We start from the raw sequence: 20,100 nt of genomic DNA, 5'->3' as shown, positions 1-20,100 counted from the left end.
TTCTTTCTTTATTCCTTTTTTTACATTCAGATCTCTTGATTTCTTTGGAATTTATCCTGCTTTACCCTGCCAGAAACAAATCCAACTTTTCACCCTCAATTTCATCTAACTATAGTAGTAATTAGAAAGTTCTTCTCCAAAAGTTTCTACCAGAATGGCCCCTACAAAGAAAGGTGATTAGGGAAAAACTATGGGCCAGGCTGTAATCTGTAAACTAGACTAAATGATAATTATCAACATTCACAAACATGTCAATGCAGTAGGGGGTTTAAGAAGCATGTACCTCAGGCAGTCAAGGAGATCCAGAAATTCACTATGAATTAGAAGCACAAGATATACACACTGATACTAAAATAAACAAGGCAGTCTAGGCCAAAGGAAAAAGGAATATTCCATACTTACCTATATATGGATGTCCAGAAAACTCTATTATTTTTCTCAAAACACTTGTCACCAAAAAAAAATCTAGCCAGCTTGAGTAATAGCTTACTATAATAAAGCGATACAACAAAAAAAATTCATTTTCCCCACACAAGTTGGGAAATTCCATAGAAGGTAATAGTTTTGGAGGGTACTGTTCCCTAGTACTGTTTAACCCCTCTTAATGAACTGAGTAAAAAATGTGTTAAATACATGTACACATACCATTCTTTTTCTCATGTAATACTAAAAGATACCAAGAAAATGCACTTAGTGTAAGTACTGAATTGAGAAGGTACACTTTCATCATTGATATCTTGCTGTCAGATGTAAACTACAGAATTACAACCCATCCAGAACAGTGGTTAAGTACTCTGGGTAAATATCACTTTACTATTATTTTTTTCCATATATATTCACGAGTGAAATTACTCTAGATTTTGTTCTTCAAGGGCTCTTTCACATCTAATTTTATCAGAATTACATTAGTATTTTAACATAAGCAGCAATTTTTCCATAGGATTTCCTGTTCCTTCCAGAGTTTTTCTTTTCCAATTGTTAAAAAAAAGTTTTGGTCTCTCTAGCTACTTTCAAAACTTAATCTTTTAAAACATTTTCCTAGAAAATAAACCACTATATTTAAAAGTCATGTCTAATAAAGGTTTCATTTATGTGACCATTAAAAAGTTCTCTAGTTGTCTATTTTTCTTTTCTTATCATAATGTGGAGACATTGCTAAAGTCTCATAGTTTTCTTCAAATAAATTTTGACTTAAAAACATGATTAAAAATTTTAAAGAATTTCTGTATTTTAAAAAAATTTGTTCTGATTTGACATTTGCTTTGTTTTCCTTAAAACTTTCCATCAGTTCATTTGGGGCATTTCCACTTATTCTAGCATATTTAGTTGAGTAGCCATGATTTAATCTGACAAGCATTTGGATTCCACAATATGACAGGCACTGTCCTAAGTGCTGTAGATACAGTGGTGACAAAAAGTAAACTGCCTTCAATTTTCTTAGTTTTAAAGATAGAACAATTTCCATTGAGAATAGCTATGGTCACTTTCATAGGATTTGATATAACAGCAGTCTCATTATCATTCAAATCTAAATAGCCTGTAATTTCACTTTTGATTTGCTCATTAATCAGAGAATTGTTTATATATATACATAGAGAGAGAGAACTAAGTTTCTAAGAGATCAGAATGCATTTGGCTATTTTCTAGCTTCTAAATTTTAATTGTGATGATAAAATGGATATGACATCTGGCTTTAGAAATCTGTTAAGAGACAAAAAACTCACAAATGCCTTTTTAAAAAATACTGCTAATCACTCAAAAACCCTTTTCTTTAAAACCATAGGCTTTCTTTATAGTATGATTTTTTATGCAACAAATGTAATTAATACTAGTTTAAAGCTTTCTTCCCTTCATTCTATTTTACTGGTTTTTATTCAGAATTAACATTTTCCTGTTCAGGATGACACACATACAGATGCCATTTTTGTCTATAATCTTATACTCTTAAGCTCTTCCTCTTATAGAAGTGTTAATAATATTAATGATGGTCATTAAGTCATTTGAATCTTCAAACTAATTAACCTTTATAATCTAACAAGTAAGCACACATGGATTTCAGTTACTTTCCAAAAAGTACAGAGATGTGTTGAAAGTAAAGACATGCCAAATAAATTGTATGACATAGCTCAAGGTTTTCCAGACTAGTTACATAATATATGCTTGTCTTTGGTATTTTATGGAAGTGCAACAAGATTTCAGTAGTGAAAGGAAGGTTTTTCCACATGAAATAAGTTTAAACTCTATGCAGCATATTACCAGAGTGATGTGGACATTTTGAGAATGATTCAAAATGGATACACACTATCATCTCATTCACAGGGTTTTTCCCTAATATTCCATAACAGACAATCAATGAGTACTTTCCTGTATTTCAATAGATTGCATTACGAATTCTTTGCTGTTAAGTGTGTTGTGTGCTCCGTCAAAAGTTCTTGCACTATTACAGTGTGGGATTTCTCAAAATGAATTAACTGACATCAATTAACAAGTCAGGAATAAAGGCTTTCCTACATTTTTATATTCTAAGATTTTACACAAGTGAAAGAAAGTGAGAACTTGGAGAACATGCTGTCTCAAAACCTTTATATTCACAGGATTTCTCAAAAGTGTAAATATTCTGGAGTTGAGCCAAGTTTGAGTCATGACTGAAAGTGTTCACATAGTCTTTCCATTGATAGAGAGTCTCACTATTGTGAATTATCTGTTTAGTAAAATATGAATGATGACTAAAGATCTGGCCATTTTCCTTACATTCATAGTGTTCTGCATCAGCATGAATTTTCCTATGTCGTGTGAGTTGTGAACCCCAGATAAAAGATTTCCCACATTCTTTACATATATAACATTCCTCACCAGTATGTATTCTCTGATGTCGAGTAAGTTGTGAACCCCAAAGAAAGGCTTTTCCACATTCTTCACATTCATAGGTTTTCTTTCCAGTATGGATTTTCTGATGTCGATTAAGTTCTGAACCACGAAAAAAAGTCTTCCCACATTCCTTACATTCATAGTTTCTCTCACCTGTATGAATTTTCTGATGTTGATTAAACTCTGAGACATGAAGAAAGGATTTTCCACATTCCTTACATTCATGGAGTTTTCTGTCATGAAATTTCTCATGTTGAGCAAGATATGAGGCCCAAATAAAAGTCTTCCCACATTGCTTACATTCATAAGGTTTCCTACCAGTATGAATTTGCTGATGTCGGGCAAGGTGTGAACTCCAGATATAGGCTTTCCCACATTTCTCACATTCATAGGGTTTCCTGCCAACGTGAACATTCTGATGTTGAGCAAGATTTGAACCACGAATAAAGGCTTTTCCACACTCCTTACATTTATGAGATTTCTCACTAGTATGAATTCTCTGATGTTGAGATAGGTGTGAGCTGTGAGTAAAAGCTTTCCCACACTGCTTACATTCATATGGTTTTTCACCAGTGTGAATTCTCTGATGTTTAGTAAGATGTGATCGCTGACTAAAGGCCTTCCTACATTTCTTACATTCATAGGGTTTTTCACCAGTATGAACTCTCTGATGTCGAGTAAGATCTGAACCACAACTAAAGGCCTTCCCACATTCCTTACATTCATAAGATTTCTCACCAGTATGAATACGCTTATGGACACTAAGTTGTGAATGAAATCTAAAGGCCTTCCCACATTCCTTACATTTAAAAGGTTTTTCACCAGTATGAATTCTCGTATGCCCAGTAAGACTCGAACGCAAACTAAAAGCCTTCCCACATTCTTTACATTCATATGTTTTCTTAGCAGTGTGAACTGTCTGATACTGAGTAAGCTCTGAATCAGGAAAAGTCTTTGCACATTCATCACCTTCAGAAAATTTCTCATCAGTGTGAATTAATTGATGTTGAAAATAGTCTGATCCAGAACAAAAGGCTTTCCCACATTCTTTAAAGTCACTTGGTTTCTTTCCTGTATTAAGTATCTGATGTAGATTAAAAGCCAAGTTCTGGCTAAAAGTGGATATTTTTTCACAGGTGAGTATAATATGCTTGAAACATTCTTCCTGATTTTTCCATTGCATTTCAAACTGACCATTGCTTTCCCAATTACCTCTAAAACATAAATGTTCGAGGCTGTGTTTTTTACAGATTTTCATTATTTTCCATTGAGATAATTCTCTCTCAAAAATGGTATTTTCTTGTGATAACTTCTTGGTCTGACACCTTGACTGCATGTCTGAAAGATAAGAAAATAAATTCATACCGTTTTATTGTTCAAAAAGAAATACAACTTCCACTATACATATAAGAAGTAAATCCTAAAATAAACAAAGCACACAAGAAAGAAATGGCTTAAAAATTTTTCAAATTCTGGGCAATATGAAAAAAAGGGAAGAAATAAATAGAAATTAGAACTAATAAAAGCTGAGGCAAGTGATTACCTTATTAACGATATAAAGTTCTGTTTTGGTCAAATTCGTCTGAGCAGTTTAAAAAAATGATTGCTCAGATACCTTCCCAATCATGGCATACCAATTTAAAGACTTATGACTACTTTACTCAGTAGCACGTTAAGCATTAAAAAGATAATTCTGTAAAAAATGCACTAAAAGACAAAAAAAAGTAGAGAGGTAGAATTTAGGATGGAGCAAAGGATATTACAGAAGCTAGTAAGCACAATCAGAATCAATCATGTGATAATGTAACACATCTCACCATCTAATCCCTTCCATCTCTATTGAAATGGGTACATAACACTGCTTACATATTACTTTCTGTAGAGATAGGAGGAAACAAAAGCATATACAGGCTAGCTCCAAGTTTAAATATGCAGAAATGTAATCATTATCTATTTACTTATTCTTCCATCTGCTTTTTGTACATTTAAAGATGTCAGCCTGCTTATTTCCTCTACTGTGTATAGCCAAGTCACTTTTTTGTCCCATGATCCCAATCAACATGCTTTTATTTCTTCTTGAGCTTATAGTGTTGCTCAGCCATTCCATTTTATATTTTCAAGCTTTTTCCAGGTATTCTTTTTCCTACCCTTCTATCCAAGGTCACTGAAAACATCCCAGGGAATATCTACAGATTTTCAAGTACTATATAAGATACTAATGATGAATATCTTATGTAGCTCTGAGCTTAATAACAGGAATGTTGGGAAAGAGTAGAGCATCAGTCCAAATTAATATCTGGGAAGTAATCTGGTCTAGAGTTAACAGAGTGCCAGGAACTCAGGAACACTGTGTATGCTGATTTAGGTGAAAGGAAACAACTATGGGTAGTAGTTGAAATAGGAAAATAGCTTGAGAAATATGCTAAGGGAGGGGTCTGGCATGAGCAAGGAGTAAATAGGACTCCTCTGTTGACTCATTTTTGCTATGTGCTTAGGATTCAATGAAACTGTCATATACCTGAGCCATAAATTTTTCTTGGGGGACAGAGGTGGGAACTGAGCAAGTACTCTAGCAGTAACTGAATGTCTGAGCAGTAGCATACAGTAGTGGAAAGATGGCAGACCACAGTTTCAGGCTCAGTTCTTTTTAGTAAAACCATCCTTAGATAATGAGAAAATTACTGACCTTGACTAAGCTCTTATTTTTCTATATGATAAATAGGGATGATAAGGATGATTATTTTAAGATGTTTATTAAGGGTACTGAGATAATATACTATTTTTATGAAGTGCCTGACACAGAGCAGGTGCTGAACAGCAAAGCAGATAATGAAGAGGAAGGTTAGAGAAAAATGCGGGAACGTGGGCATGGAAATGGTTTAACAGTATCTCACATAGAAGCTACTACTCAGAAAGGAGCAATTATTATTGTGCTAATTATTGCAGACAAGTAGTTTAGGATAAATGGAAAAAATACTGAAGGGCTATAAGTCAAAGACATTAAAATCAATTCCCCAAACAAAATCATGTGATGAGAAAATAGCTATTTTGAGTTGCTGCCTAGGCATTTTGCACTATGACAAGACTGCTCACACCCAGACTTTACTTCCTTTCTGTGAGTGTATTGAAACTTCATCTTTAATCAAAATGACCCCAGGGATATGTCTCCCCATGCAAAGGAAAACTCAAAACTAAACAAGTGAGTCTATATCAAACTAAAAAGCTTCTGCACAGCAAAGGAAACCGTCAACTATGGGAGAATATATTTGCAAATGATTTCTCTGATAAGGGGATAATATACAAAATATATAGAAAACTCCTACACTTCAACAACAAAAACCAAAGATCCATTTAAAAAATGGGCAGAGGATATGAACAGACACTTTTCCTGAGAACACATACAGATGGCTAAGGGACACATTCAAGATGCTTAGCATTAATTATCAGGGAAATGCAAATAAAACCACAATGACGTATCACCTCACACCAGAGTGGCCAGTATCAACAAGACAAGAAATAACAAGTGCTGGTAAGGATGTCGAGGAAAAGGAACCCTGGTAGACTGCAGATAGGGTTGTACCTTGGTACAGCCATGATGGAAGAGAGTATGGAGGTTTTACAAAAATCGAAAAGTAGAAATACCATACAATCCAGCAATTCCACCTCTAGGAATTTACCCAAAGAAAAGGAAATCATTAATTAAAAAATACATGCATCCCTGTGTTTACTGAAGCATTATTTACAATAACCAAGATATGGAACCAACCTAAGTGTCCCATCAATAGGTGAATGGGTAAAGATGTGGTACATATATGTACTAGAACATTACTCAGTCACAAAAAGAATGAGACCTTGCCATTTGTGACAACATGAATGGACCTAGAGGGTATTATGCTAAGTGAAATAAGTCAGACAAGGAAAGACAAATACCATGTGATTTCACTTACATGTAGAATCTAAAAGAACAAATGACCAAACATCAAGATTGAAATAAGACCTACACAGAGACAAGACTGCGCCATAGAGGAGGGGAAAAAGAGGAATGAGGAAATAGGTAAAGGGGAAAAATTTAGTGAGAATGTCTGATACCTTGATCTGGGTGATGGTTACTTAACTGTATACACATGTCAAAATTCATCAAGCTGTAGTACACTAAGATTTGTACATTTTATTGTATGTACTTCAATTAAAAAAATAATAACCCCAAGGTTTTCACTTCCCCGAAGTAGGAGCTTGGATACTGAGAGAGCTCCCTGCTAACCCTGAAGCGGGGAACGGGGGGCTCATGCCTCCCATTCAGCAGGTCATAATATGCATATTCTTAACAATACACCAGCCACAGGCCCCCAACACATGGCATAAACATGAAACTTATAAATAATGACTCTACTATATTTTTGCTTTATCACCCTCCTATTTGTCTCACTTCTGTTTAGATTCCAGGCTCTTAACTATGACTTGTGTAAACATCTCTTCTTCATGAAACCCAATATGCAGCTTATGCTGGGACTGAACTAAAGAGGTGGATGTAGCTGGAAAAAATAAAATGGTCTGACTAGAATCACTTGAAATTTATGAGAAAACCAAAAAACCAAAAAAACCGCAAGTGGGTCCTCAGCCCTGCCCAGAATTTCTATGTCTCTACATGTCAAATACAGACACCTATGTATAACTTGGAAGAAGAGAGTCAAGCACCCATAAACAGAACAGAGTTTTTATGGAAACTGAGACTGTGACAGAAGACACAGGAGAGATTATTCCACAACTGCTATTTCACTATAACTACATTGGGAGAAAGTATCTCTCTTCTTTATCCCATATCCAAACATAAACTACAAGTAAATTAAAGATATAAATGGTAAAAAAAAATCTTTAAAGCTCGTAAAAGAAAAATGTCTACCAAATCTCCATGGGTAATCATACTTATTAGTAAAATTTTTTTGAAGGACAAAACAAGAAAATGCTGTGACTGCTACTATTTGCATACATTGGAGGGCTTAGCCAATTTCTATTATTCAGATTATCCTGATACTAGCATTTGGCTCAGAGACTGGCAGACCTTACAACATCTTCTCGGGACTAAGATGATAAGAGATTGGTGTCTAGATCTGTCTACAGGGGGGAGTTCTAAACATCCCTCATGCTGATTTACAACTGAAGGGCTATAGCCTATGAATATGGGTAGAACAGAGGTAGGAAAAACCAATCAGTTTCAAACTATCTTAGTGACTGAGCAGGGTGATAGAGATTATCAACAAAAACACTAATGCCTTCAGGCACCTGACAAAAACAGAAATATCCTCTATAAAAGAAGATAACTTTAGGCATTAGTTTTACCATTTTGTGAACAGTATCTGGCATAAAATTAATGAAATAATCAGACAATATGAATATGACAATGTAGAAATGATAGTAGAAATACCTCTCTAAGAACTCTAGATATAAGAGTTATGAGACAAAGCTTAAAAATAACTATACTCAAGAAGCTAAAAAACAAAGTTGACCATTTCAGTAGAGAACAATAAACTGATAGTGGTCCAAAGAAAAATTCCAAGAGAAAAAGGCTGGAAAAGTCATAAGGGAATCATTATGACACAGAAGCTTCAGTCTGAAGATTAAACACAATTGTAAATGTAGGCTTAAAGGGAAAAGAGAGGAAGAATAGGAAATGCAGCAATATTTGAAAAGAGTTGAGAAATTTCAAACCAAAATCCATAAACAGATGATTGAATAAATACATTAAAGTGTAACCATAAATGGAATACTGAAGCGAAATAGCAAACTATTGATACATGCAATACGGATGAATCTCAAAATCGTGCTAGCAGGATTGAGAGAGAAGATGGCGGCGTGAGTAGTTCAGTGGAAATCTCCTCCCCAAAACATATATATTTATGAAAACACAATAAATACAACTATTCCTAAAAGAGACACCAGTGGATGCAGTACAACAGCCAGGATACATCTACATCTGCGAGAACTCAACATCACTCAAAGGGGGTAAGATACAAGCCGTGGCCAGGCGGGACCCGAACGCTCCCCCACCCCAGAACCCGGTGGGAAGAAAGGAGTCGGAACGGGGAGGGAGTGAAAGCCCAGGAATGCTAAACAACAAGCTCTAGAAATCCACACCCAGAGTGCAGACACAAGGTGCACGGGATGCTGGATATTAGAGAAACGGAAAAGCAAAACCTGTGGGCAGTTCCCCGATCCAGTGCCCCTGAGACAAAAGAAAAGCGAGTGCTTCCTGCAAGTCTTAAAGAGACAGGGACCCCACAGCTGGACGAAGTCGTCCCAGCACACTTAGCCAGCAGCGGGGAATCCCGGGGAACTTTAGGCGCTCTAAACCTCGGGGAGGCAGCGCAGCTCTGAAGCCCCTCACGGCACTAAGCAGCCTGCCAGTCATTCCTCCAACTGGCGCAGACCCTGAAAAACCGGCACAGGAGTGGGAGAGTGGCAGCACACGCAAGGGGTGGCAGCACCGGAGGGGACCGTGAGTGGATTGCGAGCACCAGTGGTGGCAGAGGGGAATGGGAGCAGCTTGTGCGAGCCCACCGTGGCGGCAACCAAACAGCCCGGGTGCGGCCCGCGTGTGCCGGTGGCAGAGGCGCCAGAGGAGCCCGGAAGAGGTCCGCACGCACCTGCAGCGGTGCCAGAGGGAGCAGCCGCGCTCCCAGCAGCCGACCAGAATCCCAGCCCGATGCACAGCCGCCTGGGCCAGAACCAAAGGCTGCTCCTGGTATACAGCTGCATGGCAGGAGCGCCTCTATTGCGGAGCAGTGCACCTGGCGTGCCTGCCAGTCCCCGCAGGGCTCCGTGCTGCTCTGACGGAGACCCCACCCACAGCAGCTTAGGGGATTAAGCCGGTAGCTGCTCCAGGAGTGCGGGTAACTGACACAGGCAGCAGAGAAGGGCAAGGCACCCAGCAAGCAGGAAAGGACTTTCTTCTCCATGCTGACACACCCACAACCTGCCTTCAGCACTGCTATCACCATGAAAAGGCAAAAAATTTAGTCCAGTCCAAGATAGTTAAGACAACACCTGAGAGAGGAGCTGCAGAGACAGACCTAACCAGTCTCCCTGAAAAAGAATTCAAAATAAGTATCATAAACATGCAGACAGAGCTGCAGAGAAATATGCAAGAGCTAAGGGATGACGTCTGGAGGGAGATTACAGAAGTGAAACAATCTCTGGAAGGATTTATATGCAGAATTGATAAGATGCAAGAGGCCACTGATGGAATAGAAACCAGAGAACAGGAACGCATAGAAGCTGATGCAGAGGGAGATAAAAGGATCTCAAGGAATGAAACAATATGAAGAGAACTGTGTGACCAATCCAAAAGGAACAATATCCGCATTATAGAGGAACCAGAAGAAGAAGAGAGAGAAAAAGGGATAGAAAGTGTCTTTGAAAAAATAATTGCTGAGAACTTCCCCAAACTGAGGAAGGAAATAGTTGTTCAGACTACGGAAGTACACAGAAGTCCCAAGAGAAGGGACCCAAAGAGGACAACACCAAGACACATAATTAAAATGGCAAAGATCAAGGACAAGGACAGAGTATTAAAGGCAGCCAGAGAGAGAAAAAAGGTCACCTACAAAGGAAAACCTATCAGGCCATCATCAGACTTCTCAGCAGAAACCTAACAGGCCAGAAGAGAATGGCATGATATATTTAATGCAATGAAACAGAAGGGCCTTGAACCAAGGATACTGTATCCAGCACGATTATCATTTAAATATGAAGGAGGGATTAAACAATTCCCAGACAAGCAAAAGTTGAGGGAATTTGCCTCCCACAAACCACCTCTACAGGGTATCTTAGAGGGACTGCTCTAGATGGGAGCACTCCTAAAAAGAGCACAGAAAAAAATACCCAACATACGAAGAATGGAGGAGGAGGAATAAGAAGGGAGAGAAATAATCATCAGACTGTGTTTATAATAGCTCAATAAGTGACTTAAGTTAGACAGTAAGGTAGTAAAGAAGCTAACCTTGAACCTTTGGTAACCACGAATCTAAAGCCTGCAATGGCAATAAGTAAATATCTTTCAATAATCACCCTAAATGTAAATAGACTGAATGCACCAACCAAAAGACTCAGAGTAATAGAATGGATAAAGAAGCAAGACCCATCTATATGCTCCTTACAAGAGACTCACCTCAAACCCAAAGACATGCACAGACTAAAAGCCAAGGGATGGAAAAAGATATTTCATGCAAACAACAGGGAGAGAAAATCAGGTGTTGTAATACTAGTATCAGAGAAATAGACTTCAAAATAAACAAAGTAACAAGAGATAAAGAAAGACATTACATAATGATAAAGGGCTCAGTCCAACAAGAGGATATAACCATTATAAACATATATGCACCCAATACAGGAGCACCAATACATGTGAAAGAAATACTAACAGAATTAAAGGAGAAAACAGAATGCAATGCATTCATTTTGGGAGACTTTAACGTACCACTCACTCCAAAGGACAGATCCACCAGACAGAAAATAAGTAAGGACACAGAGGCACTGAACATCACACAAGAACAGATGTACCTAATAGACATCTATAATCTCTACATCCAAAAGCAATAGGATACACATTCTTCTCAAGTGCACATGGAACATTCTACAGAATAGACCACATACTAGGCCACAAAAAGAGCCTCTGTAAATTCCAAAATATTAAAATTCTACCAACCAACTTTTCAGACCACAAAGGTATAAAACTAGAAACAAATTGTACAAAGAAAGCAAAAAGGCTCACAAACACATGGAGGCTTAAAAACATGCTCCTAAATAATCAATTGATCAATGAACAAATTAAAATGGAGACCCAGCAAAATATGGAAACAAATGACAACAACACAAAGCCCCAACTTCTGTGGGACGCAGTAAAAGCAGTCTTAAGAGGAAAGTATATAGCAATCCAGGCATATTTAAAGAAGGAAGAACAATCCCAGATGAGTAGTCTAATGTCACAATTATCGAAATTGGAAAAAGAAGAAGAAATGAGGCCTAAGGTCAGCAGACAGAGGGACATAATAAAGATCAGAGAAGAAATAAATAAAATTGAGAAGTATAAAACAATAGAAAAAAATCAATGAAACCAACAGCTGGTTCTTCGAGAAAATAAACAAAATAGATAAGCCTCTAGCCAGACTTATTAAGAGAAAAAGAGAGTCAGCACACATCAACAGAATCAGAAACAAGAAAGGAAAAATCACGACGGACCCCACAGAAATACAAAGAATTACTATAGAATACTATGAAAACCTATATGCTAACAAACTGGAAAACCTAGGAGAAATGGACAACTTCCTAGTAAAATACAACCTTCCAAGACTGACCAGAAAGAAATAGAAAATCTTTAACAGACCAATTACCACCAACGAAACTGAATCAGTAATCAAAAAACTACCCAAGAACAAAACCCCCGGGCCAGATGGATTTACCTCGGAATTTTATCACACATACAGAGAAGACATAATACCCATTCTCCTTAAAGTTTCCAAAAAATAGAAGAGGAGGAAATACTCCCAAACTCATTCTATGAAGCCAACATCACCCTAATACCAAAACCATGCAAAGACCCCACCAAAAAAGAAAACTACAGACCACTATCCCTGTTGAATGTATATGCAAAAATACTCAACAAAATATTAGCAAACCGAATTCAAAAATACATCAAAAGGATCATACACCATGAACAAGTGGGATTCATTCCAGGGGTGCAAGGATGGTACAACATTCGAAAATCCATCAACATCATCCACCACATCAATAAAAAGAAGGACAAAAACCTACATGATCATCTCCATAGATGCTGAAAAAGCATTCGACAAAATTCAACATCCATTCATCATAAAAACTCTCAAGAAAATGGGCATAGAGGGCAAGTATCTCAACATAATAAAGGCCATATATGATAAACCCACAGCTAACATCATACTGAACAGCAAGAGGCTGAAAGCTTTTCCTCTGTGATCGGGAACAAGACAGGGATGACCACTCTCCCCACTGTTATTCAACGTAGTACTGGAGGTCCAAGCCACGGCAATTAGACAAAACAAAGAAATACATGGAATCCAGATTGGTAAAGAGGAAGTCAAACTGTCACTATTTGCAGATGACATGATATTGTACATAAAAAACCCTAAAGACTCCACTCCAAAAGTACTAGAACTAATATCAGAATTCAGCAAAGTTGTAGGATACAAAATTAACACAGAGAATTCTGTGGTTTTCCTATACACTAACAATGAACTAATAGAAAGAGAAATCAGGAAAACAATTCCATTCACAATAGCATCAAAAAGAATAAAATACCTAGGAATAAACCTAACCAAAGAAGTGAAAGACCTATACCCTGAAAACTATAAGACACTCTTAAGAGAAATTAAAGAGGACACTAACAAATGGAAACTCATCCCATGCTCCTGGCTAGGAAGAATTAATATCGTCAAAATGGCCATCCTGCCTAAAGCAATATACAGATTCGATGCAATCAATATCAAATTACCAATAGCATTCTTCAATGAACTGGGACAAATAGTTCAAAAATTCATGTGGAACCTTCAAAGACCCAGAATAGCCAAAGAAATCCTGAGAAGGAAGAATAAAGTGAGAGGGATCTTGCTCCCCAACTTCAGGCTCTACTACAAAGCCACAGTAATCAAGACAATTTGGTACTGGCACAAGAACACAGCCACAGACCAGTGGAAGAGAATAGAGACTCCAAACATTAACCCAAACATATATGGCCAATTAATATACAATAAAGGAGCCATGGACATACAATTGGGAAATGACAGTCTCTTCAACAGATGGTGCTGGCAAAACTGGACAGCTACATGTAAGAGAATGAAACTGGATCACTGTCTAACCCCATACACAAAAGTAAATTCAAAATGGATCAAAGACCTGAATGTAAGTCATGAAACCATAAAACTCTTAGAAAAAAACATAGGCAACAATGTCATGGACATAAACATGAGTGACTTCTTCATGAACATATATCCCCAGGCAAGGGAAACAAAAGCAAAAATGAACAAGTGGGACTATATGAAGCTGAAAAGCTTCTGTACAGCAAAGGAGACTATCAATAGAACTAAAAGGTATCCTACAGTATGGGAGAATATATTCATAAATGACAGATCTGATAAAGGATTGACATCCAAAATATAGAAAGAGCTCACACACCTCAACAAACAAAAAGCAAATAATCCAATTAAAAAATGGGCAGAGGAGTTGAATAGACAGTTCTCTAAAGAAGAAATTCAGATGGCCAACAGACACATGAAAAGATGCTCCACATCGCTTGTCATCAGAGAAATGCAAATTAAAACCACAATGAGATATCATCTCACTCCAGTAAGGATCACCATCATCGAGAAGACAAACAACAAGGAATGTTGGCGAGGTTGTAGAGAAAGGGGAACCCTCCTACACTGCTGGTGGGAATATAAAGTAGTTCAACCATTGTGGAAAGCAGTATGGAGGTTCCTCAGAACGCTCAAAACAGAAATACCTTTTGACCCAGGAATTCCACTTCTGGGAATTTACCCTAAGAATGCAGCACTCCAGTTTGAAAAAGACAGATGCACCCCTATGTTTATCACTGCACTATTTACAATAGCCAAGATACGGAAGCAACCTAAATGTCCATCGATAGATGAATGGATAAAGAAGATGTGGTACATATACACAATGGAATATTACTCGGCCATAAGAAAACAAATCCTACCAACTGCAACAACATGGATGGAGCTAGAGGGTATTATGCTCAGTGAAATAAGCCAGGCGGAGAAAGACAAGTATAGTGTGGGGGGGGGGCACGGGGAGGGCTGTGCAACACAGAGAAGACAAGTAGTGATTTTAAAGCATCTTACTAGGCTGATGGGCAGTGACTGTGAAGGGGTATGTAGAGGGGACTTGGTGAAGGGGGGAGCCAGTAAACATAATGTTCTTCATGTAAGTGTAGATTAATGATACCAAAATTTAAAAAAAAATCGTGCTAGCAAAAGAAACAAAGTCAAAAAAAGAGCATATGTTGCATAATTCAATTTAATGAAGATTCTAGAACAAAGAAAATAATCTAGAGTTATAGAAAGCAGTTCAGTGATTGCATGGAGATGAGGGTAGGAGGGATTGATAGCAAAGGGACACAAGGAAATTTGGCAATGCCTGAAGTGTCTTGATTATGGTGATTATGTCATCGATGTATATATACATCAAATCAGATCAAACATATACTTCAAATATATGCAGTTTGTTATCCTTCAACAACACTTTGAGTTGTAAACTAACAATTTTGCACCAAAACTAGAGTCCTAAAAAACATAAAGATAAATATCCTTTCAGCCATTCTCTCCAGGCATTAGTGTATTAGTGTTTTCTTTTTGTAAACACCCATTCACACTACAAAGCCAGCAAATGATAAGGACAGATCAAACACAGCAGCAGACATTTATCAAATAAACAGAAGCAGTAAATCGATAAAGAACCTTGGTGAAATATCCACCCTCAAAAGAAATCAGTAGCCTTTATCGTATTAAATTATTCAAAGGTTTTAATTTAAAACAACTCATTTGTAGCATGGCTACATTGAAACTGATATTGTCCCTGACCACCATATGAACCATGTCCTCCAATCCTTCAGAAAATGTTAAGTATTAATGCCCACACATGCAAATGCACTTAAGTAGTAGCTGCCTCCAAGACACTCATGTGCTTACCATGAATCAGTTGTTTGTTTTCAAACATGTTTATAATAATTGTTCTTGATATTTTAATTATGTACTTTAATAACATTATATAAAGAAATTAGAGAAAGATTGTGTTTATGAAAGCAAAGATGAATGTTCTAGAAATGTTTATTCAAGAAGGCTACACATTTCAGTAGTTGGGAGTCCATTATAAAGACTGGAAACAAACAAACAGATTTTACAGTAAGATTGCCTAAATTCTCATCCCAATAAGAAAATGTAGCCAAGAAATTAGCAGAATGAGTTATTGGATGGTTAATATTAAGAAAGAATAAGGAGAACTCCAATTATGGAGAACATGTCCTGGCCCTGTATGGAAACATAGGTGAAAACTGTTATGGTTGTAGGTAATTACAGATTGTTTAAGGCATTTATGTAATTTCATGATTTAAAATAACTTTTTCAATGATTGATCAATTGGCTATCTTAAATTAGTTGGCATGTGGTCCTCTAACTATAACTTTTGGCCAAGGAATCTCATATCTGAGACACAACCATCATCCAATGTGAAAAAACCTCCATAAATATTGATATGTACCAAGAGTGGTAACTTCAAAAACAAAAAATGAAGAACAATCTTAATATACAAGATATTAATATTGTTAATATATAATTAATATACAGTAAAATTCATAATATGTGAAAATAAACTAAAATTTAAAAGGTACATTTTATTTTAGGGAATAAAAATATAAAATAAAATTGTATGAGCCTTATGAAACAGAGTATGTCTCTTAAAAAGCTTTTATTGTAAAATTTGATTCACAAGAGTTCTAGAGATTGTCCAGGCAGAGAGTCCTGCATGCCCTTTACCCAGTTATGCCCAATCTACATGTTACATAATTATAGTATATCATCAACCACATGAAAATGGCATTGGCACAATGCATGTGTATAGCTGTGTCCTTTTATCACACATGTGGATTTCTGTAACCACCACTACAATCAAGATACAGAACTGGACCATCACCAACAAACATGCTGCCTCACCTGCTACCTTTTTATATCATAACCACCATTACCACTCCTGCTGCCCATCATTAAATGTTGACAACCACTGACATGTTTTCAACCTCTGCGATTTTATGATTTCCAGAATATGGTATAAATGGATTCATATAGTATGAGATTGGCATTCTTCATTCATCATAACATCCTTGAGATTCATTAAGTTGCTGCATGTATCAGTAGTTTGGCAAAAGAACAAGTTTAAAACATAAATATAGTTCCTGGAATTTAAAAACACAATTGTAATATGGAAATAAAATTTATTTTCTTCACTTGGTATTCCAAGTAAAAGTGAAGACCAATACTATGTTATTTCAATCTGAGTCCTGCCCATAATGGAAAATTCATCAGTACCATCTACTTGCCAAATGTACGCCTTGCTTCCTCTTGATAGGCAGACTTGTATTTTCTGACCCTGCACTTTCTTCCTTGTGCCCCTTTAGCTCTAACCTCTCTTCTGCCACTTCTCTTCACTGTTACCAGAAACCACTTTCACCTATTCTGATTTGCAACCAATTTCTTTTTTTTTTTTAATAATTATTTTTTATTGAAGGGTAGTTGATGCACAGTATTACATTACATTAGTTTCAAGTGTACAACACAGTGATAAAACATTTATATACATAATTCTAGGTTCCAGCTATCACCCTACCAAGCTGTTACAATATCTTGACTATACTCCTTATGCTATACATTACATCCCGGTTACTTATTTATTTTACCATTGGAAGTCTGTCCCGTTTTTTTTGTTTTTTTTGTTTCTGAGGGCATCTCTCATATTTATTGATCAAATGGTTGTTAACGACAATAAAATTCTGTATAGGGGAGTCAATGCTCAATGCACAATCATTAATCCATCCAAGCCTAATATTCGTCAGTCTCCAATCTTCTGAGGCATAACAAACAAGTTCTTACATGTAGAACAAATTCTTACACAATGAATAAGTTACATAGTGAACAGTACAAGGGCAGTCATCACAGAAACTTTCGGTTTTGCTCATGCATTATGAACTATAAACAGTCAGTTCAAATATGAATACTCATTTGGTTTTTATACTTGATTTATATGTGGATACCACATTTCTCTCTTTATTATTATTATTTTTAATAAAATGCTGAAGTGGTAGGTAGATACAAGATAAAGGTAGAAAACATAGTTTAGTGTTGTAAGAGAGCAAATGTAGATGATCAGGTGTGTGCCTGTAGACTATGTGTTAATCCAAGCTAGACAAGGGCAATAAAACATCCACGTATGCAGAAGATTTCTCTCAGAACAGGGGGGGTGAGGTTCTAAGCCTCACCTCTGTTGATCCCCAATTTCTCACCTGATGGCCCCCCTGCGACTGTGCCTGTCTTAGGTTGTTCCTCCCTTGAGGAATCTTACCCGTCTCTGGCTAACCAGTCATCTTCCGGGGCCATACAGGGAAATGTAAAGTTGGTAAGTGAGAGGGAAGCCTTAATGTTTGAAAAAGTTAGCTTTTCACTTTTTTGCATATTTATGCCCTGTAGATTCTATGCCCAGCATTTGTCTTGAGGTATCTTTACCACTTGGAAGAATTATGATACTCGGTAAATTTGATATGAGGCACGAATTCTATTTAAGGGTTGTAATTAGGAAGGAAGAAGAAAAGCTATAGAAGTAGCAGGCGGAAGAAAACATGGGAAGATTGATTATTTCTTTGACATATCTTCTTGTAGAGTAACTTCAGCATGGATAGGTTTTAAACTACTAATTAAATTGTGCACACACATTAACATAATAGGAATATAGTTACCTAACCAAAGCATACCTGTAATTACCAGCCATCTCCAGTGAAACCAAGAAAACCAGTTAGGCACCTTAGGCATTTGTGAAAACTTATCTATGATATGGTGGGTATTGTCCAACTGAACTTGAACAGTCTGAGAGAAATCAGACAAATTACAACAACCCTTTCCTGGGGAATGTTCACATCCCTTATGTTCTTTTAACAGTAAATAGTCTGTAGTTGTAAGATTTTGGAGCGCTACAATTTGCACTTTTCCTAATTCTTGGTTGAGTTCCAACAGTATAGATCCAGTCAAATTTGTTGTTTTACTGTATGCACAGGCCAGCTTAGATATCTCCTTCCTCATTCCCATGGCAAGTCCAGGAACTGGTGGGATGAGTGCATCAACAGCTGTAGCAGTGTGTGGATCTTTGTTGGGGTTTTTTGATGATCATCTTCTGGCATGAGTCTTCCAGAGAATGCTGATGTTGGAAGTTCTCTTTCATATCGTATCTTAGTTCATTTTCAGGGTAGCCCAATTAGGCTTTGATCCTCTGTATAAACACAAACAGACCCTTTGCCTACACATTTATATGCCCTTTATACACTTGTGTAGACCTCATTGGAGGTTACCACACAGGAACTGCCCTTTTTTTTTTGTTTGGTTTTGTTTTGCTTTGTTTTTGGTATCACTAATCTACACTTACATGACGAATATTATGATTACTAGGCTCTCCCCTATACCATGTCTCCCCTATAAACCTCTTTACAGTCACTGTCCATCAGCATAGCAAAATGTTGTAGAATCACTACTTGCCTTCTCTGTGTTGTACAGCCCTACCTTTTCTCCTACACCCCCATGCATGTTAATCTTAATACCCCCCTACTTCTCCCCCCGCCTTATCCCTCCCTACCCACCCATCCTCCCCAGTCCCTTTCCCTTTGGTACCTGTTAGTCCATTCTTGAGTTCTGTGATTCTGGTGCTGTTTTGTTCCTTCAGCTTTTCCTTTGTTCTTATATTCCACAGGTAAGTGAAATCATTTGGTATTTCTCTTTCTCTGCTTGGCTTGTTTCACTGAGCATAATACCCTCAAGCTCCATCCATGTTGCTGCAAATGATTGGATTTGCCCTTTTCTTATGGCTGAGTAGTATTCCATTGTGTATATGTACCACATCTTCTTTATCCATTCATCTATCGATGGACATTTAGGTTGCTTCCAATTCTTGGCTATTGTAAATAGTGCTGTGATAAACATAGGGGTGCATCTGTCTTTCTCAAACTTGATTGCTGTGTTCTTAGGGTAAATTCCTAGGAGTGGAATTCCTGGGTCAAATGGTAAGTCTGTTTTGAGCATTTTGATGTACCTCCATACTGCTTTCCACAATGGTTGAACTAACTTACATTCCCACCAGCAGTGTAGGAGGGTTCCCCTTTCTCCACAGCCTCGCCAACATTTGTTGTTGTTTGTCTTTTGGATGGCAGCCATCCTTACTGGTGTGAGGTGATGCCTCATTGTAGTTTTAATTTGCATTTTTCTGATAATTAGCGATGTGGAGCATCTTTTCATGTGTCTGTTGGCCATCTGTATTTCTTTTTTGGAGAACCGTCTGTTCAGTTCCTCTGCCCATTTTTTAATTGGGTTATTTGATTTTGTTTGTTGAGGCGTGTGAGCTCTTTATATATTCTGGATGTCAAGCCTTTATCAG

At 37.2% G+C, this 20,100-nt stretch overlaps 1 protein-coding gene across 2 annotated transcripts in view; it reads right to left on the bottom strand.

The window, feature by feature from the left end:
* Positions 1-543: 543 nt before the first annotated feature.
* The window catches only part of ZNF790 (zinc finger protein 790), a 43,392-nt gene continuing 23,835 nt past the window's right edge, over positions 544-20,100 (bottom strand). For both annotated transcript variants that reach the window (XM_057493472.1, XM_057493471.1), the window contains exon 2: positions 544-4,206. In XM_057493472.1, the coding sequence (XP_057349455.1) occupies positions 2,531-4,204 (1,674 nt within the window). In that variant the 5' untranslated portion in view covers positions 4,205-4,206 and the 3' untranslated portion in view covers positions 544-2,530. The remainder of the gene's footprint in view (positions 4,207-20,100) is intronic.

Source organism: Manis pentadactyla, chromosome 15, assembly GCF_030020395.1.
Source record: "Manis pentadactyla isolate mManPen7 chromosome 15, mManPen7.hap1, whole genome shotgun sequence".
NCBI classification, from domain to species: domain Eukaryota; kingdom Metazoa; phylum Chordata; class Mammalia; order Pholidota; family Manidae; genus Manis; species Manis pentadactyla.
This window is presented reverse-complemented; position numbering and strand designations above follow the sequence as displayed.